The sequence below is a fragment of the Aptenodytes patagonicus genome, chromosome 5, assembly GCF_965638725.1.
Source record: "Aptenodytes patagonicus chromosome 5, bAptPat1.pri.cur, whole genome shotgun sequence".
Classification (NCBI taxonomy): domain Eukaryota; kingdom Metazoa; phylum Chordata; class Aves; order Sphenisciformes; family Spheniscidae; genus Aptenodytes; species Aptenodytes patagonicus.
The window spans coordinates 61,072,333-61,092,145 of record NC_134953.1 but is presented as its reverse complement, the minus strand read 5'-3'; the positions used below and the strand labels follow the sequence as shown (position 1 = coordinate 61,092,145).

At 38.4% G+C, this 19,813-nt stretch overlaps 1 protein-coding gene across 7 annotated transcripts in view; it reads left to right on the top strand.

Moving 5' to 3' along the window:
• Positions 1 to 19,813, top strand: part of FGGY (FGGY carbohydrate kinase domain containing) — a 145,805-nt gene that overhangs the window by 27,179 nt on the left and 98,813 nt on the right. For all 7 annotated transcript variants that reach the window (XM_076340061.1, XM_076340055.1, XM_076340056.1 and 4 more), the window contains one exon: positions 1,227 to 1,315. In XM_076340061.1, the coding sequence (XP_076196176.1) occupies positions 1,227 to 1,315 (89 nt within the window). The remainder of the gene's footprint in view (positions 1 to 1,226; positions 1,316 to 19,813) is intronic.

The window sequence follows — 19,813 nt, the reverse complement described above, 5'->3', positions numbered from 1 at the left end:
GATATTCTTTAGTTATCTTAACATACTGAGGCCAGAGGTGGCCATTGGTATAGTTGTATTGCAGTGACAGTGATGCTCACTCTTTATGTCACACTGGAGTAAAATGTTACACTTGGGGAAACTTTCATCCCATTCATCATCATCTGATACCTGTGGCAAGTGTGGAGATTGTTTACGTGGAAAACTAATTTTAAGAATATGCATTGCTATCATAAGCTGAAACCAGACTGAGCTTTGGAGATAGAAACAAAGAATAGAGCCTGGCCCAGGTGATATGACCGACCTCTTGCTTTCTGGACCACTAGCTCTCTGCAGAGTACAGTGTTGGGAACTCTCTGTAAATGATCTATCTTGGTAGAAGAGGTTTTTTTAGGAGTTTGGAAGTGTCACATGGCTATCTGGAGTTGCAGGTATCGTTGGAGGGTTATCCTGTAACTGTCTTCAGTTATTCCCTCAGCTGAAGAGATAAGGCTGAACTTCTTTTCAAATAGAAACTTAGGCATTCATACTGCTTTGTGTATTGTTATGCATTTCGAGGAAATTTTGCAGAGGGGCAGAGTTTGCAAAGGTAAACTTCTGTTAATTGTTCGTGTGAATTCATGTGCATGCTGTGATGGCAGTTGTAAGGTTGTAGTGTGGATTTAAAGCTGATTGTTACTTGTTAATCCAGGCTGTTGAGAGCTCCCGAATATCCCAGCTGTAGAAAAAAGCTTCACTGAAAGCTTACAGGTTCTTATATGCTTCGATTATATTTCAGTCATTTTGAAATAGATTCGAAAGCTTTGTTCTTGTGCTCACAGAGCTGTTTGTTTTCTTGCTATACTTATAATTCAAAAATACTAAATTTAAAATGGTTTATTTTAGAAAGTAGGGCATTCTTCAAGCAAGTATTTTTTGAGAAAGTTGTCTATTGACTTTGAGATTGCTTTGACTTTGAGCAGCTGATGGGGAACTGAGAGAGCCCATGTTATTGATCGGAAACATGTGCTTCCATGAACTCTTCATGGGAAACTCTTTTCTTATGATCAGTCTGTGGTGGGGGAAAGGCTTAGTTCTTCAGGCCGTAAATAGCTGTAAAGTGAGTAGAGCAGACTGAATGATCAGAATATTGGGTTTGGAAAAATTGCCATTCTTCCATAAATGGCACGTTTCTTAATTGCATTAAAATAAGGACATGATCATGCCTGGCCTCTAATATCTGCATTTCTAAAAATTTTTTTTGTTAGAACTTGCAAGAATCATGCTGGGAGAAGGCAGGCTACTTCTTTGATCTTCCGGATTTCTTATCTTGGAAAGCCACAGGTGTCACTGCAAGGTATGTTAGTTAAAACAATATGATTTGGTTGTCTTTGTCTATTTTCTTATGTGTGTTTCTGCTTTAATTCATTTTGACTGAACATGCTGTTATGTACATCTGTCTGTAATTCAGCCTGCTCCAAAACATCTTGAACCTATCTCCTGCTTCCATTGTGCATTCCTGAACACAGTTGTTCCTGTGAGCAGTGTAATTCACAGATATGGTATGTTGCTACAACTCAGTTAATTGGTCTTGTACTCCATTTTGGAACATAAATGTGATTACTCTAGTTACTGTGAAATATGCTTCTAATAATTCTTTGAAATCTGTTTTTGTTGACAAATTTATTGACTTTTTTGAGAATTGGAAGAAAACACTTCTTTGCCATGTGGGAGGGATCTGGCAAAATCTTGTTTAAAATGGTCACTTCACTGTAAAACACAGCAGCTGTATTGCTCCCCTAAAGCGTCCTAGAATACTTGCTGAGCAGTTTAACAAAACACCTTTAAAATCTTGATTAAAGTGATGTGATATCTTGATTAAAGTACAAGTGAAGTGTATTTGCAGGTAAACTAGTCCTTGTGAAAAGTGAGGTACAGTATTATTTATTTAAAATAAAGTCTTATGGACCAATTCCATGCCCAGCTCAGTGCAGTTCACAATTATTTCCATTGCAGTTTGTGGAGCTGAATCTGTGCAAAATAGTCTAAAATGAAAACTGGTCACAGGATAGTTTTACTCTCTGGAAATTGAAGATACCTTTGCATCAGATACGGTTCTTTTTATTTGAGTGCTCTCCTTCTCCCTAGTTAGTCTCCATGATTGACAGCTATTGTTAAATATCTTGTATTATAGAGCAGGAAAGTGCTAGATGATAATTGAAAGATAGTATCTCAAATCTTCCTTTGGACTTTTAGTCAGATTCTGCTGTATGCTGTATAACTATGAACTATGTAACAGAAGAACAACTCTCTCACCAAAGATCTTGCAATCTAAGCAGTCCTGTCACCTGACCCAACTCTAACTTCAAGAGGATAAATCCCAGGCTCCCAGAAGATGTGCCATGCAGGGTTTCCATCTTGTGAAAGTGCTCAAGACTTTGATTTAGAACTAACACCTTTTGGTCAGGGGACTAGATGGAGAAAGGTGACTGCTTTGTTCCCATAAACGGTATAAGGGTGTGACAGATCAAGTGATCCTCAAATTTAGGCACAGTCATGTGTGAGAAAAGTAGCCACCTGTCCTGAAGAGAACCTTTTTGAGGTAGCTGGGGGATATGTTGATCCAGAAAATAAATGTTACTTTATTGGGTTACAGAGTCTTGCAATTTGTCTACTCATAGTTCTGTTTAATAGGACGGGGGAACATTTTCATCTGCTCTTACATGTGGTAGGGGTGTCTTTGTTCTACCCTTCTTATTTGGCTAGGGACCCTGTTTGGAACTCAGTTCCAAACACAGTTTTAATTTGGCTTTGTGGCCAGATGATGACTCACGGATGGGATAAAATGTGTGAGCAAATCATAACATGTTCACCTTGTGCTAATGGTCACCTTGTGCTAATGGCTGAAGAAGCTAAAATAGAATACGGTCCAGGTGAGCTTGCAGTCAAATATTATTTGGAATTTATTTTTAAAGGAAGGGAAACAGTTTCAGAGAGAATGGTGATATATTTGAAAGAGAATTCTTATCTCGCTTGAGCAGCATTGATGAACAGAGTTCCTGCTCTTCCCAGATCTTCCTTGATTCATAGCATATTGCGCCAGGGGAGGTTTAGATTGGATATTAGGAAAAATTTCTTCACCGAAAGGGTTGTCAAGCACTGGAACAGGCTGCCCAGGGAAGTGGTTGAGTCACTGTCCCTGGAGGTATTGAAAAGGTGTGTAGATGTGGCGCTCAGGGACATGGTTTAGTGGTGGACTTGGCAGAGCTAGATTAACAGTTGGACTCGATGATCTTAAAGGTCCTTTCCAAACTAAACGATTCTATGATTCTATGTTCTGTCTGTCTTGTTTTTAATAGTGGCAGCCATACTGTATAAAAGAAATCCCTCTCTCTGCCCTTCTCTCTCTGTCTCTCTTAACCTCCAACCTAGTGTAGCTTGTGAGAGAAGATGGAAAAGAACAACAATGCCTTCCTGCAGACTTAAAAATGTAACTGTTATTCTGACTAATTCTTTAGCTGTTGGGAAATGAATGATTGTATTGAAGTATAGGCGTTACACTAGCTATGCGGCTTTCCAAGTTGCAGAATTAATGGATTGCTGCTAACAACTGATGCTGCAGTAGCAGGGAATCTGGATGGAAACGAAGATAAGAGTATGCTTAGTACAGTAAAGCTTTTTATCATCTTCCTTTTACTTGTTCCTGAAAATTCCCATTTTGTTTTTTCACAAAACTTTTGCTAGAGTTAGGCCATGCCTGGTACTTGCTATTCCAACGTTGTATTTGTCCATCTGCTTGCTGCATGTACCTGTCAGTGGTTATAATTTCCGTGAGGTCCTTGGGGAAGGACAGGTGTTTTCTTGGGTGTGTTATTAATGCCCAGCACTGTAGGACCTAATTCCTCCTGGGAACTTCTGTTGCAATAAATATTACTAGTGACAGTGAAAGAGCAAACAGATCTTACGAACTAATGATTGTATTCCCTAGTGCTCCTCTAACCCTTACAGGAGTACAGTCTGAATTCCTGAGATTAAAATTTTCAGCCTCCTCTGCAACCTTTGTATGCAACCAAAATGGTTTAAAAGGAAGTTAGGGGGGAGTATATAGGAGCTTAGAGTGTGATAACAGAGTTCCTGTCTACTGTCCCTCATGGATGCCTTAATTTAGGAGGCAGTGTTATTTGTGGGTGTGGGGAAGGGAAGAGAAGGATGGGGTGAGAGTAAGGCTGTGGACTTAGTGTAGTGGTGCTGTCAGGTGGTGTCAGGCTGTCATGGGTTGCAGTGGACTTTGGGACTGTCTAAACTCAGTGAAGCTCAGGTTTTGCTTTGGACGTAGGTCTGAAAAGGGAGGGTACAGTGATAGCTGTACCCTGACAGCTCTTTGGTCCTGCCTGGCTTTGGCTTTGTGTTCTTAGCTGTAACTTTCTGGAGGTAAGGCAGAGAATCTCTCTTAAAGTCTCGTGAAGGATTACATTGCAGATAAGAATATGGCTGAGCTGTTAAATTGGGTAGAATTCACACACAAATTTCTCAAAGGTCGTGTGTATTTAGATCCAGCACTCTGTTTCAGGGCCACTTTCAATCATAAGCAACTCAGTGGAAAATTAGCTAGTCTCTACTGGATTTAGATGGTTTAAGGTGAGCTGTAACCAGAGATTAAACCTGTGGAGGAGGATTTGGAAACATGGAAGAATGTCAGGCTGAAATTATTGAGGTAGAGAGCGGCCAGCATCATGCTATAAGCCACCTCCCAAAATTACCAGAAAAAGTTGGAACGAACTGAATATTTGTGCAGAATAGGTTTTTTATATTATTACACTCTAGATATGTTAATAGTTGGGGAAGGTAATGTCTTACCTAGTAGAGACTTCATCTCATATATGAATGTTGACGCAAATAATTTTCCTGTGGAAATACTTGTCCAGTCAGTCTTCAACTGCTAGCCATCATGACAGGGAAAATGGTGTAACAGAGATGTTTCATATACTTTTTGGGGATCTTTTGTAAATTATCTCCTTCCAGCAGATCTCGGGATCATGAGTTTCTTCAGATAAAATCAGTTTTAGAAGAAAGAAATTCATACTGTTAATGGTAATTACAGACGGTAAAGTGGAAGACAAATGTTTGTAGTTCATAAAAAAAAAAAAAAAAAATTCTGGGAACCACATAACTAATATTAGGCTATATCTGTGTGAGAGTGATATCTTTTTAATATACAGTATATTTTTGACAGGAAAATACCTTGACAAATTTTTTTTCTTTCATTTATGAGAAAGAGGCTAGTTCCTTGGCTTGTGCATGTTTAAATAGCTGGCTCTTTATGTTAAGCAGTGATTAAGACCTTGAAGTTTATTTGTAACCTGTTCCCAGTTGCTTATCATTAGGGCTAGAGATGGCTCTGTTGTACTGATGTAAATCCAGAGAACTCCTCTGGTGTTAATGGGTTTGATGCAGAGTACGCTGGGATAGATAGAAGTAGAGTCTGGCCCATTGCTGAATTGCAATGATGGAAGTTTGTAATAAAACATTAAAGCTAGGAAGGTGCTTTTGAATCCAAGAATCTGGATTCAAGTCTCTGCTCTGTTATGTCCCCTGTGTGATTTGGAGAAGTGAATTAAATCTACATCTTCGGATGTGTTTAAGCAGCTGAATACCTTTGAGGATTTGATTCTTGTTCATTCCTGTGTTTGTTCTTCATCTGTTAAACTGATACATACATGCACTCTTATGAGGTTGCTTACTTTTACCGTTGTGAGGTATTTCGTCAGTGTGGTTAGTGGCGTCCTCACCAAATATTTTATGCAGATAGGCTGGAAACTTTGAAATAAGAGAGAGTTTGGAAAAGGAGCTTATGTTTAGAGGCGCTGTTGAAAAATCAAACTGGTGTGAGTTAAATGATTATCTGAAGGATGCCTGTGTCTTTTTAAAGGGTTGAGCAATCCTGGTTAGTGAGTTGTGGTAGCTGGAGCAGCACAGACACCATTTTTTTGGGGCCAGCTGCCCTTCCCTTCCTTCCTAGCCTTGCCATGACTAATGTATACCCTTTGGCTGGGATTCTGGCGTTTTGGCAGCTTCTTGTTTATATTTGGTGCCTACTTCAAAAGATGCCTGGTCTAAAAATTAGGCCTCTGGAAAGAAAGGAGTTAGGGAATATTTCAGAAAGCTTTCGTGATTAGCACTGCAGCCCATGTGGCGGTGAGAGTATCCTGAATTGCACTCCGGTTTTGTCCTGTTTATGAAATGAAACCCAAGACTTCAGACTTGCAGACTTGTTTGGAGAAGTCTCTGGAGAAGGGAGAATTATCTTGAAGGTCTGGTTGGGAGGGGAGGGATATGTTTTTGGACAAACAAAGTACCATGAATTTCTTGTCATGGAGCCAAAAGCAAGTGTCCCTGTGACAGTATCTTTGCCAAACAAGAAAATTCCACTTCTACCAGGCTTTTAATAAATTCAAAACATGTTCTTTGGAGACTGGTGACACACAGACTGATCCAGTGTAAGAAAATAGGAAACGTATAGCTGGAAAAGTTATCAGGACTGTGAAGGGCAGGTGCAATGTGGGCCATTACTGTTAGATTTTATTGTTTTTATTTAAAAACGACATGTCCTTGAGTCTACAGAGTAATCTGAAAGAGTTCTGTGTGCTAAATAAGAAAATTGTTAGCAGGTCTTGTTAATGTTAGCCAGGAAGCACACAGGCAAACAGGAAGCTTTAGCTATTGTTATTGTACAAATGCCCTTTACAAAATATTAGCAAAAGAAGCTTAATGTGTTTTCCACAAGAACAGGAGCCCTTCATAGTGTCTAACTGTATCCGCACAGTGAAGAAAAACTGCATTGTCCCTTTCCAAAAGCTTTGACACACATTGAGACATTGCATTTCAGAGATTTGCATTCAGATCTTCAAATATTTACTACTTCGATTATTTTTTTTTTAAGATGTTAGGATTGTTAATTAGCTGTGACAGTATCTAGCCCTTAGTTTTCTATTGTGTTCATTTGCTGCTAAAAAAAAAAGTCAGCTAGGTCAGTATAGAAAAGGATTGGGGGCAGGCGCAGTAGTAGATGTGTTACTGGCAACTTGCCACGGAGACAGTGAACTCTGAGCCAACCATGAAGTCATTTTGAACTCAGGGAGTCTCACTAATCCAAGGCGATGTGTCTTAATTTGACAAAGCAAAGGCTGCTTGATAAGCAACCCCCGCTAGAAATGCTGTTAAACGGGGGTGTTTGTAAGTTTAGATTGTGAACGAGAAATGTGGTGATATGAAAGGAATCATCTGTTTTCAGGTTCTTACTCCCCCAAGCCCAAAGGCAGGCTTGGCTCTGTTCTCCCCTGCAGTTTGGGCTGTGCAGTGGCTTGATGTGAAATTTGAGAAACATATGTAGTTTTCTATTTCAGGAAAATGATCTCAGGGATTGAATGTGTGTTTTGTTGGCTGTTAAGCTCTGATCTTGCCTAGTGTGGTAGTTCGAGAGTGTGTGTATATGTGAGTGTGTGTGTGATGGTTAAGACATTCTCCAGTGCTTTAAAAAAAAAAAAATAGTCAGGGTTCATATATTCATTGCTGTTAAAGGTCCTATTTCTTCAGTCTCAAAATGCAACATCCTACATCACAAGAAGACTCTTTAAATATACTATGTACATCAGAAAATGTTTCTGTCTTTTATTTTTCCATAATAGTCATTAACATTTACTTGAGCTGATGAGTGGTACACACACACAAGGTTTTCCATCGAAGCAAAGGAGCTGTGTTTAAACAACCCTTTCATTGTTGATCCTGTGCAGAAGCAATATATATATGAACACTGTAATTATTAGCTTCTCTGAGGGTCAGATAATAATCTCCCCTTAATAAAGTTTGTAAAGAGATGGCTAGGAGTCTTTGAGATCCGGCTTGCTGACGTGCTAACTAATGGTGGGACTGGATAACTGTGCTTCACTGAAGCTGGGGTGGGGGGGGAAGAGTGTTGAAGGAGGTTGTGGTTGTTATGGCCTTAAATTCTGAGGAGAGACAAGGCAGGAACCACAGAGGAGCTTGTTGTCTTTCAGTTCTCTTCATCTCACTTTTTTACAATCATCTCGGTTCTCTTCAGATATAGGCTGGGTGTTCAAGAGGTGTATGTTTCTTTTGCATTAGCTTCTGTGAACGCCATCAGGGATCAGACCCTCACAGTACAAGGCATGTTATAAACAATCTGTCATCTTCTTTGAACTCTTCCTTATGTGAAACACCATGGAAAGCCCCATGCAAAGCCCTTGTCCCTTGTGAGATTGGGTCTCTGTTCAGCGAGAGCAGTGTAACAATTGCTTTCTTGCATAAATTTGAACCAGATAAGAAAATAGCCATATTTATGAACTCCTGGGTCATTTACAGCCCCAGCAGTGTTTCAGTGTGCACATATATAATGCATGTATTCACAGTAAATTCTCAAAAACCACCCCCTGAAAACAATAACATTCCAGGAGTGTTCTCATCCAGTGAAGGAAAAGAAAGCTATGTAGCATGAAGTCTGTGCATTGTATGTGTACATGTAGTGCTTAAAAGTATTAAAACTCACTTAAATTTATTATTCCATAAAGGGCTCTTTCTTCTTTTTTTTATTTTTTATTTTTAAAAACTTTATTCTTCTGTAATATCTTGCATATGAAAGCATCTTAATAAATTCAGCCTTAAAATGCTCTTCTTAAGTAAGAAGGTGGCATTATTATTTTATAGATGGGAAAATAGCCGTATAATTTGAAGGGTAACATTTTTCTAAGTGTTTAGCTGAGCGTCCAGATTTCTGTCTAACTTGCAGTGAGAATTAGGTGTCCTGTTCCATAGGCATTTTACAGATCACACTGCAAATTATTTATTCTGGACCAATTCTTCCTCCAGACTTCCCAAACAAATGCTTTTCACCACTAGAGTGTTCCTCCCATCACTTTCACTGTAATACATGGTTGTAACAACAGTCTTGGCCTGGAAGGCAGTTTACTTACATGTTTGCTTTATTTTTGTTGGCTGGCTATCTAAATCTGTTTAATGTTAGTAACTTTCACTGGAAATTCTCATCGTGCTTTAGGATGACACTGATGGTGTCAGGGTTGATTTACATTATCTCTTTAAAGTAGCATTAGCTTACGTAGGACTTTTTCTCTTATTTGTTTTAGCATTCATATTATCCAGAGAGGAGCCTTTTAACTGTGAAATGTAAGTAACCTGACAATGAAGACTTCAAAAGAAAATGATTCTTTGTCCATGGCAGTGATACCAATGTTGCCAACTCTGTAACCTTTAAAATAGTGTACTTTTATGCTTGACCTGTCATCTGCCTACAAAAATAATCTTAGATCAATTATACAGTGCTTTCAAGGCTGTGTCTAAAGAAAGCAGACACTTCTACATACATGTTCTGTCATTTCTTCATTGTAGTAGACCATTTGCTGCTTTAACTATAAGTAAGATCTACTTATTGATTTGGTGTCAGTGCCTGGCTAAGCCTTCTACTTACACTGAGATAGTGAATACTTTCACTCTAGCTTGCAAATTGATGTTGCCAGATAGTGAGCCCGATATTGCATAAATATATAATGCGTTACATGAAAACACCAAGGATTTCTTTTTTCCTTCCCCTGTTCTTTATTCCAGTGCCATTCTATTAAGCTGCTCATTAGATGAAAGGTGGTAATTCAGTCTTCAGTGGATTAAATGTATATGTACTTATGGAATCAAAGACATTCCTAGAAAGGTTGTTTATTTTCTTACTACCTTCTTTAATTAAATTTCAATGGTAGGATTCTGACTGTCAGACTTGAGTGAAACAGATGAAGCAATAATGATTGCAGTGTGATACAGCAAAGATGACTGAAGTTGTTTATTGGTTGTCAGACCCTGCATGCAACTTCATTCTCCTGTGGATAGGATAGTTGAAATTTCAGATTCCATCATGGCTGTTAGTTTTATTTTAAAGTGAAGGGGGGAAGTTTTCTATTTTATCTTTTGATATCAGCTGGCTTCAGATAATATTTGGATTTTATATATATTTGGCTCAGATTGCTCACATTCAGCTTTAAATTGCCTCTGGAGCTGCTAATCTAAGTTAAAACCTGTGTTTGTCCACTTTATTTTAGTTCAAGTGCTCTATCTCAGATTTGTCAGCCTGATTTATGAGCTTGCTGGTGTTCTGCGTTATAGATGTATACTTGTACTCTCCTGAGTGGGGATTTGGAAACAACAAACATTCCTCAGAGAGCCTGTCCCTGTGTTACCCGCGGGGCTGTAGTCATCAGCTCAGTGCCCCAGAGCTGTGGCTCTTCTGCCATCACTCCTAGGCTCCATGTGCTGTTAGAGTAGAAGGGAGTCCGTGGAAGGTGGCCTAGCAATTGCCTCTAGTACCCACGCACAAGGAATTTTTGTCAAAGTGGGAAAGAAAGTAGGAAAGCCCTTCATACTGCAGAAGTTGATCGAGAAAAACTTACCTGAGGATGTGCAAAGAGAGATATGCCTGTTATATTCAAAACCCTCCCTGCCCCCAAAACCCACTTGCATTTATGCATATGTAGTACATGTTGTTAGGATGAAGGAAATAACTCCAGCTTTCATTCACTGTAGTTTGAAACTTACAATTTTGAAACTTACAACTTTGAATGATACTCTCCTCTCCTTCCAACCTAACTTTCCAAGGTGAGTTCTTTCTTCTGAAGGATGAGTCTGGATCTGCACAATAAGGTGTTTTTATATTTGATTAAAAGTGATGAGAAGGGGAGAACATGCCACGAAATACACAGGAAAACTATTTTCCTGTAGTTTCAATCTTCTAAGATTCCCTCCACAAACCTATACTTGGGAGTTTTTGATGCTGGTTTGTCATTGTATATAATGTATCTAATAAAAGCTCTTTTGAGAAAAAGCAGTATTATGATATAATTTTACTTTCAAGAAACAAAGTCAGTGTGCTTCCTGTCTTAATGGAAAAACTAGGTGTGATGTCCTTAATTCCTTGAACACAGCATCTGTATGTGAGGTTAATGCTGCATAATGCTTTCATCTCCCTATAAAGAAGGGAAAATGGGGAATGTGTAAGAGCATGATGCACTGTTGACATTTCTTCTTCATGTTTGTCCTTCATGAACAGTATCTTTCATATGTCATACTGGGTAATGCTTGTCCATGATCTATATAATTCAAATGTGTATCTCAAAGACAAATTCAAGTTCTCTAGTGTTCACCATTCCTCATGCTGATGCCCCAGTACTACCAGGTATGAATATAACGGGAGAGCTCTCTGGAGGGATTCCAGTTTGTTTCAGGCTTCCTGGTTTTGTATACTTTGTCCTGTAGCAACTCTTCATTTTGTGTATAAGGACAGTTCATAAACAGATGTTGAATCTCAACATGGTGCCTGAAATTTCCTGCTATTTCTGACCTGCCTGTAACAACACACACAATCCTTGTTTACACCGGTTAGCTCCACTGGTAATCTATCTAAGTAAATTTCCTCTTAGCTCTTTCTTTTTCAGGTTGTGTCTCTTTAAATGTGGATCAAAGGAAAGTCATACCTACTAAAAATCTTAAGAGTCAGGAGATTTCTAATTGCCTAACCTATCAAGAGACATACTAATTAATTAATTAAAGTCGATGCTCATTTGCTTTGGCACAAACAGAATAATAGGGACAGTAAAAAGAATGATGTTCAAAATGACATAGCACAAATTACCTTGTAACTATGATATCTGCTGTGCTGATGGAAATCACTTCAGGCTGATCTCTAAGACTTCATCCGCTATCTTGTTTACTTGTTGGTTTATCTGGAAGGGCCTCTATTTGTGTGTGTGTGTGTATGCACACATGTGTGCATACAATAGGGAACACAGTTTTACCTTACTAAATTTGAAACTCTGCTTGGAGGAATATTGCTCAAGAAAACCACGTAAGGCCAAGCTTTTGAAAATGCAGACTGGTTTTAGAGAAAGCATTTTAATATATTGAAGCCTCAAGCCATCTACCTCTTTGCTCCTGAGAGCTCTACCTGAAAACTTCCAGGGCTGAATAATTTAAGGTTAGGGGTTTTTTTAATCTTTCTGCAAGAAATACTAGTCTGATGTTTTATTTTCTTAAAGTCTGAACTCCACATAATTTTTTTTCAGAACTGTTTATCCTCACTCCAGACATGAACCTTGGAAAGGTGGCAGAAAAAACAAACAGCTGCTGTGTTTTTGGGCAGTCTGCATTCCTTTAAACTTTCTGAGATCAGACTTGTGCTGAGATTTTCAAATTATTTGTCCTAGGGCTTAACCACTTTCACTCCTGCTTAAAAGTCAGTGAGTTTGCCATACCGGTGCTTGTGAGAGCTGTCATGCAGAGCCTTAATGATTCAAGAACTATGAATATATGATGTGTTCTTAGGGCTTTTTATTATTGTTTCATTCCAACTTCACCTACCTCCATAATCATCTTTCCATTTTTGGACTCCAACCTTTTTTTTAACTTAAGCATTTTGCTTAAGATATTCTAGGAAATTTTGTTTTCATTTTGGTTTTGGGGTAAATTTGATGCATATAAAAATGTTATTAATGGACCAGGGTGGAGGTAATAAAAAAGACAGTCACATTCCCAAGACCCAGAGTCAGAAATTATCTTCTCCAAGCTTGGGTTTCTTTCCTTCATAAGTGGAAGAGGGGAAGGAGAGCCATCGGTCCTGTGGCAGTGTTTTGTGCCCTCTTGGTGAGGTCTCCAAAATATGTTCTGTGGAGCTTGATGTAACAGGTGGAAGAGTCAGGACAATGTGGGCTTGTGTGGTGAACTACTAAAAGTGTGTTTAATGGTCGGGTCCTTCATGTGGGTTTGCCTATGAGAGAGACATGAGGGTGCTGCTTCTACTTGTGCCTTATAAGTAGCCTAAATCCCAAGCATTTTTCCAATTCATGGAACTTCCCTAAGTAAAAAGATTGGTTGTACCAGATGGCTATTTTTGTGATATGGGTTAAATATATTGGGCAGGATGCTGAGACCAAATGTGTGTTTACTAGCAACTAGAGTTAATGGAAAAACAAAGCAGTCAATCCAATTCTGACGGGCTTTTCAGTTAACCATGTTCATTCTTTTCTTTGGGCCTCTTTCCAGCAAAGCACTTAGGCATGTGCTTAAAGTTAAAGCATGTGCTTAAGTGCTTTGCTGGTCTGGGTCCTTTATTTGCTATCCAAGCATGTTGGTATGAACAGGCTGTTGGTTGTATGAATGTTTGGGGAACTGTTCTTCTTACACTGTTCATTTTTCTTCTCTGAACTTTTTGTCCACTTACAGCCCAGAAAAGATAATTTGTGATTTCAGTATGACACAGGTAACAATTTGCAAACAGTCTGTAGGTTATTGATTGAGATTAATTGGCACTGATTATGAAGAAGTTGTGTATTTGGAAAAATCAAGGTCAGTCCACCCAGAGAAGTTTTCATCTGATGTATTGCTCCAGCTGAGTAATCTGACTGGCAGCACTTGTCATATGACAAGAGCATCTTCATGCAGTTAAGGTACTGTGGATTTAGTCCATGGTATGACACATTATTCCTTCTTCCAGAAAATTCTCTTTAAGTAACTGCTGCCTTTTAGGTGGCACTTGCTGTTATTTTTTGATCTGTATGTAGATTGATTTGTTTGTTTGTCTATTTATTTCTGTTTTTCATTACTGCAGTCCAGAGTTGTATATCTCTGATTACCGCAGGACAGCAGGTCTTGTGCTGTCCCTTCTCCTCATTCTCACACCATCCATGGCAAGTCAGGACAGGAGAGCTCAGTTAAATTCAGACCTTAAGATTTCTGTCTGCATCGTGCAGCAGTGAAAGTTGGCCTCTCACCTCTAGAGCCATCTTAGAACATCAGTGAGTTAATTTTCTTTGTGCTTTTCTTTGTCGAGGTGCAGACCCCTTTACACTAAGAAAAATGGCTTAATTATGCAGAATGTATGGCGTGATATGGCTGACAATTGCTGGAGTTAGTAAGGACTATCTAATAGAATAAGTCAAGCACAATCCTGCAGTTGCTTATGCAAACAAGTGACTTACATAAATGCTTCAGTTAATGTCAAAGACACTATTCGTTCAGGTCAGGTTACTCACACCTAAGTCTTTGTAGGACCAAGCTCATAGATAAATAGTAGTTTGCAAAATTGCATTTTAAAAAATGTGTTCTTAATTTCTCTTACATAAAAATGTACAGGGTTTCTATGAAGAGTGATCTTTTCAATTCCATGACTTAATTTGGTAAAACACACAAATGTGGAAATTCTTGCTTTTTTTTTTTCCCCACTAAAAAAATATAAAGCATTAAAGAGGGAATAAAGCATTCTTTATTTTTTCAGGCAGCTAACATAGGGATTTTAAATTGACTTCTAGTCCATTCTTCTCTGTGCTTGCAGCATTTGCAAGTGTATTTTCTGCAAGTATTGCAGTATAATTCAAATATCAAGAAAGGGAAAGAGAAATATTTTAGTGTTGTTAGAACTGCATGAAAGGGTTCATTAGAGTTTAGAGTAGTGGTAAACTCCACCCTTCTGGTTCAACCGTCACCTTTCACAGTGTTTAGTGTAAGGCAAGCTCGGGCATTACCCGGCTTACCTGGGAGGGTTAGCTTTGTCTCTGAGAGAGCTGCGGATGTTCATTCCCAGATGAAGTTGTTTTTAAGATTTAAATGAATGTAAAAACCATTGATGTCCACCTTCCTTGTGTAACAGGCTAAAGCATCTGAAATTAGCAGAGTAACATCTTTCTTTTAGCCACTCTTCCAAGAACCCGTGGGTTGATTTGTTTGATTGTTATAACAAGTCAAAGTTAATTTTGTCCAGTCCCTTCTCTTTTACAATGGCAGCAGTAATTGTTTCAGAGGAAAAAATGGAGGGAGGAATCCTAGAATTGACAACATGTTAACTTCCTTCTGGAAATAGTTCTTTTAAATCATGCTCAGTTAATGAGGGTTTATCTTCCCTTATATTATTTCTCTCTTATTATTATGAGTGGAAGCAGTCTAGATATCTATGTAATGTAGTCTTTTTTTTTTTTTTTTTTCCTGTTAAGGTTTAGGTCCCAGCAGTACCCATACCTTTTTTCAATTGCATAATGATTGCTTGTTTTGTTTGAATGAATGTATTGCCATATTCTGAGGAATAATGACACCTGATTTATCTGCTCTGTAGCCTTCCTTATTTTCTGTATTGATCTCCCATTCCTCTCCCTACTGATGTAAATAATCTGGTTTTTTCATTCTTAATTTATGGAAACTTGTGTATGCTTTTACTCACTTCTGTTATATGTTTCAGAACTCCTTGTGGTTCTACTTGGTGGGGTTTTCTTTGTTTGGTTTGTGAAATCACACAGCTATCCAAATAATACTGTTGATGTCCTTGCTTTTTTTGAGATTTGCTCAAAAATTTACCCTCCTTTTTACATGAATACAGTTCCAAAGGACTGTAAACTCGAACCATTTTTATTACTATTATTATTAAATATACTCTAGAAATAGGCGCACTGGTACTGTCATTTAAAAGATTAAAATACAAGCATACAATACAGCGTATGATGTATGTGAAATGACCCATCTTACTTTTCTTTTGATTTGTCTTACGTTAAAATCTGTCAAAAATGTTTTTAAAAATTGATACTAATGACTGTAAATTTTGACCAAATATATCTAGTATTTAGGAATGACTTATGATTTTAAGAGTCAACATTGACTGAACTGATGCTTGTGATGGGAGGTAACAACACACCTCATTGCCTGTGTAGGAATCTCTAACGTGCATCTTTGATTCAGGTGCACATGGCAGCCGAATCCTGTCATCCTAACTTGAGTAAGACTTGAAGGAGGTTTGCCTGAGTAAAGAAGGAGGGCTCAATACTGGAGTTTAGCATGTGAAATAGGATCAGTCTGCATCAAAATGTAGTTATTAAAACTTTCTTTTATTGCAGTACTCTTGGCAATTTCCCTGCTTCTGTTCTGGTTTCATTTAGGCTTTGTCTGGCCACAAGTGCATGACAGCCTAGGTTCCAGTTCAGCATAGTCTGACTAAGCTGGTAAAAACTCCCATTAACTCTACTGACATTTCTTCAGGACTATACTTGCACATATGTTCAAGTACCGTGCTAAATTAGCCTCTTAACAGTTTTGATGTTAGGAATAGATACATTATTTGCTCATGAATTAGTAAAATGTGTCTTTTTAGTGACCTTGGGAAGAAATTTCTGGACTAATAGTTCTCTCTCAAAATATCACTGTTAAGGTTGTAAGGGTGTTTTTTTCCCTCACGACTCTAATTCTAACCAATTATATGAAAACAGCACAAACCACATCATGAAGTGTAGCACTGCTTATGTGATTTGCTTTACTAGTCAGTGTATAGTGTCAGCGTTCACGTGGCTGCTGGCCAGACATTGCCCTCAGCATGCCACACTTTCTAAACCACTGGAAAAAAAGTCCACAATACTTCCTAAGTCATTGTGCTCCCTAAACGTGGATGTTGGTGGTGCCTGTCCCATGTTTACTTTTCACAAGTAGAAGGACAAAGTGTCATGGAGCTAATAAGTGCAATCTTCCTATAGCCTGCTGATGCCAATCCTGTGGAATAATAAAGTCTATTATAATACAGCTAAGAGATGTGAGGATATGTGTGGCCACATGAGGACCAGCGGCTGAAGCACCGACTGTACTGACAGATGTGTTAGGTGATGCACGTGTGGATGTGAGTAGTGGTGTGCTGCCATTATGGAAAGGTTGCTGTAAGGGAGTAATCTCTCTCTATCAAAAGCCATATGGTGGTGAGGGAGCTTGCCTGAAACCTGACTTCCTTTTTCTCAGTTACTTGTAGTCTTTGCTTAATCTTCTAACTTCATTGAGTGTTTGGTGAAGCCTCGAACTATGGTAAATTTGTTCAAGCTTAGACTTCCAGAGGAAGGCTGGCTCCGTATACCGATACTTCCAGTTTTAATTGTGTAATAGTTTTAACTGCCTGAAGAAGGTAACAGGAGAAGATATGTTTTTTAAATACAAGCTCTTAATTGAAATAGATATTTGACTTCCTATTGCAGAGTGGTTTGCTTGAAATACTGAGCTTGAAAGAGTATATTTTTCTGAATAAATTGAACTGAAACACTGCTGATGTTGCATAATGGCAGGAGGTATGTCCAGAGGGCAGGCTGCCGGACTGGAGCGGCTAGATACATGGGCTTTATTTCCAGTTTTGCTTTTCATTTGCCTTGCAATTTCTGGATTATTTTTTTAACCTCTCCTCTGATTATTAAGCTTTTAAAACTTACAGTGACAAAGAGATTCAATTTTATATATGTGCATGCTTCTTGTTACTCTCATATTTAAATATTTAGGCTGTAGCTGTGCATAGGAAGATTTTTAGTATGTTCAGCATCATAGTATCTGAATGGTGTCTTTCTGCCTGGGTCTCTAGACTGAGTCTCTGGAGTTCAAGATTCAATTCAGGGGTCTGAGGTTTACTCTTTAACCCTTGGCCAAGTCATTCAATTTCTTGCCTCTGTTTGTCATCTTTTAAGCGAATGGATTAATATTTCCAATCCCACATGCTATGTCTGATTTGTCTAGACAATACATTTTTGTGTCTAGGACTGTGTCTCATTATGTGTTTTTCAACAATGCCGAAGACAATGGGCTTGAATCTTGGTTGGGTGTCTGTAATATAATACAGAATGAAATTAATAAAAAAGCAAGCAGTCTGCTGACTGTTTGCTTCCCCTGGCCTCATGACATGGTGAGGCGTATGTGGGTGGATAAAATATTCTTGTTTTCTACTTTCTGGTCCAACTCAACGTGTTTAGCTAAATGCATCTCTGGTATGAATCCACTGAAATTATTGGATGTACACAAGGGATTAATCTGACTTGATATGTTGCACTTGAGATGGGTGTTTCCCTTCAAGTCTGATGACATAACTTCTTCTAGGAATATTGAATTTAAGAGTCTAAGTCTTCGAGTCTTTTGATAGTGTGTTCCTAAAGAGAAACACACTTTTTTTTTTAATTGGACTCTGTTACAAATAGTAGAAGAAACATAATCTCATTTTAGTGTGATTCACTTTTTGTTGTACGACTTTTTTGACATTTGCAGTGTTTGATGCATTTATTTATATTTTTTAAATGACAGGTTTAAATAGATTACAGCAAACAATTACAGACAGGTACATTCTCCCAATACAAAGTAAGTATCTGTATGTATATAAATACATGTGTGTGTGTTTGTATTTATGAAAAAGTAAAACATGCCAGTTTTCTTACATTACTTATATATCAAATGCATACTTTCACATCTCTGGCAAGATGTACAAAGGTTACTTTTTTAAGGTACCTTGTCCAACACAGCATTTTATTTATGTGGGTTGATCCTTAGAGTCTCAGTGTCACAGAAGTGGTTTTCCCAACAGTCTGTCATTAAGTTTGAGGTATATCTATATAATAGAACATCAGTCTTGTAACTCTTCTGGAGTACAGGAAACATCTACACTTTATACTTCTCAAGAGACTTCTGTGCTTATTGTGGTGGTAATTGAGGTCACTCTTAAGTCTCGTTGGGGTGGTCAGTAGGTTGATACCAGAGTTTAAAGCACTTTGCTGCTTTGAAACCTTGTGTTGCTATGTAGTCTTTGAAAATGATCCTATTGTTCTTTTTTTCCTTTCAAAGTAGCACCCAGGGTTTAAATATAACATGGAATTTTGTCCGGGAGTGGCTGTAATCAGAGGAGATTAATTATAGATGTGGGTGTAGAAAATTGCAAATGTGAATTGTATTTTTCATACAATAAAATCTATCCCTTTAAGTAAGCAACATATTTTCTTAGAAAATTCTGTAATTTAAAAAGCCAGCAAAAAACCTCCTAAGTGTTACAGCATGAACACCAAATACTAGAGTGAGGTATGAGTTAATTACTCCTTTTTCCTCTTTACAGAAATAATTTTAACTTTTTGATTTACTAATTGACAGACTTACTTTCCTGCTCACTCATTGTTGCTGAGGTCTGTGAGTGGGACTTCAACATGCATGTGTGGTGGTATGTGTTCAGAAGAGTCAAGAGCCCTGCTTCTACATGCTGTATCCTGACAAAAGACCTAAAAGCCCATGGTAATACGTCTGCCTTGAAATGCCTCCTCTCGCTGAGGTCCTGGAAATAATCTGCAAGGAAAATATGTTATGATTGTACAAGAAATTGTTTCCTTGTATTTTCTTCCTGGATATTGTTGAGAACTAATATGATACTGAAATGATGCTGGCCAGCAAGTGGGCATGGAGACAATATTTGTGAAACATGCTTAGCCAGTGCTTTTTTTCACATGGTGCAACTTTTGCCAGAGTTGGAGCTCCTGCTTACTGCATGAGAAAACCAGTTGTGGCCCTATCTCTCTGTTTTGCTTGCCCCAGGACAGCTCCCCTTTGAGGCATAAGGACCATTTTTGTGCTTGGATCTGTAGCGTAGGTTTCCCTGAGCAGTGATGAAGTCTGATCTAACACCTCACAAGTTCGAAAGAGAAACTCTCCATTTCACCTCAGTGGAAACTGGACAAACCCCATTACCCCTTACAGCCCCATGCATTTCCTTGTCTGATAAATAAGTTTTGAAGTACTGGTGTAACGCCTATGTGTGTTGGTCAGAGATTTGATGGATACCAGTCCCTCAAGGGCTGTGATGTAGCTGCAGTTCCCTAAGAGCCTTCCTCTTACCTAAAAGAGTATGTTACTCTTTCATGGACTGTGCTTTGGCAGGGAGATTTACGGTAGAGGAAGGGAGACCTGTTTTACATTTTTAAACAAAAGCTGTGCCACCAGTCCAGTGAGGATTCTGACTTTCCAGATGTGAGGCCAA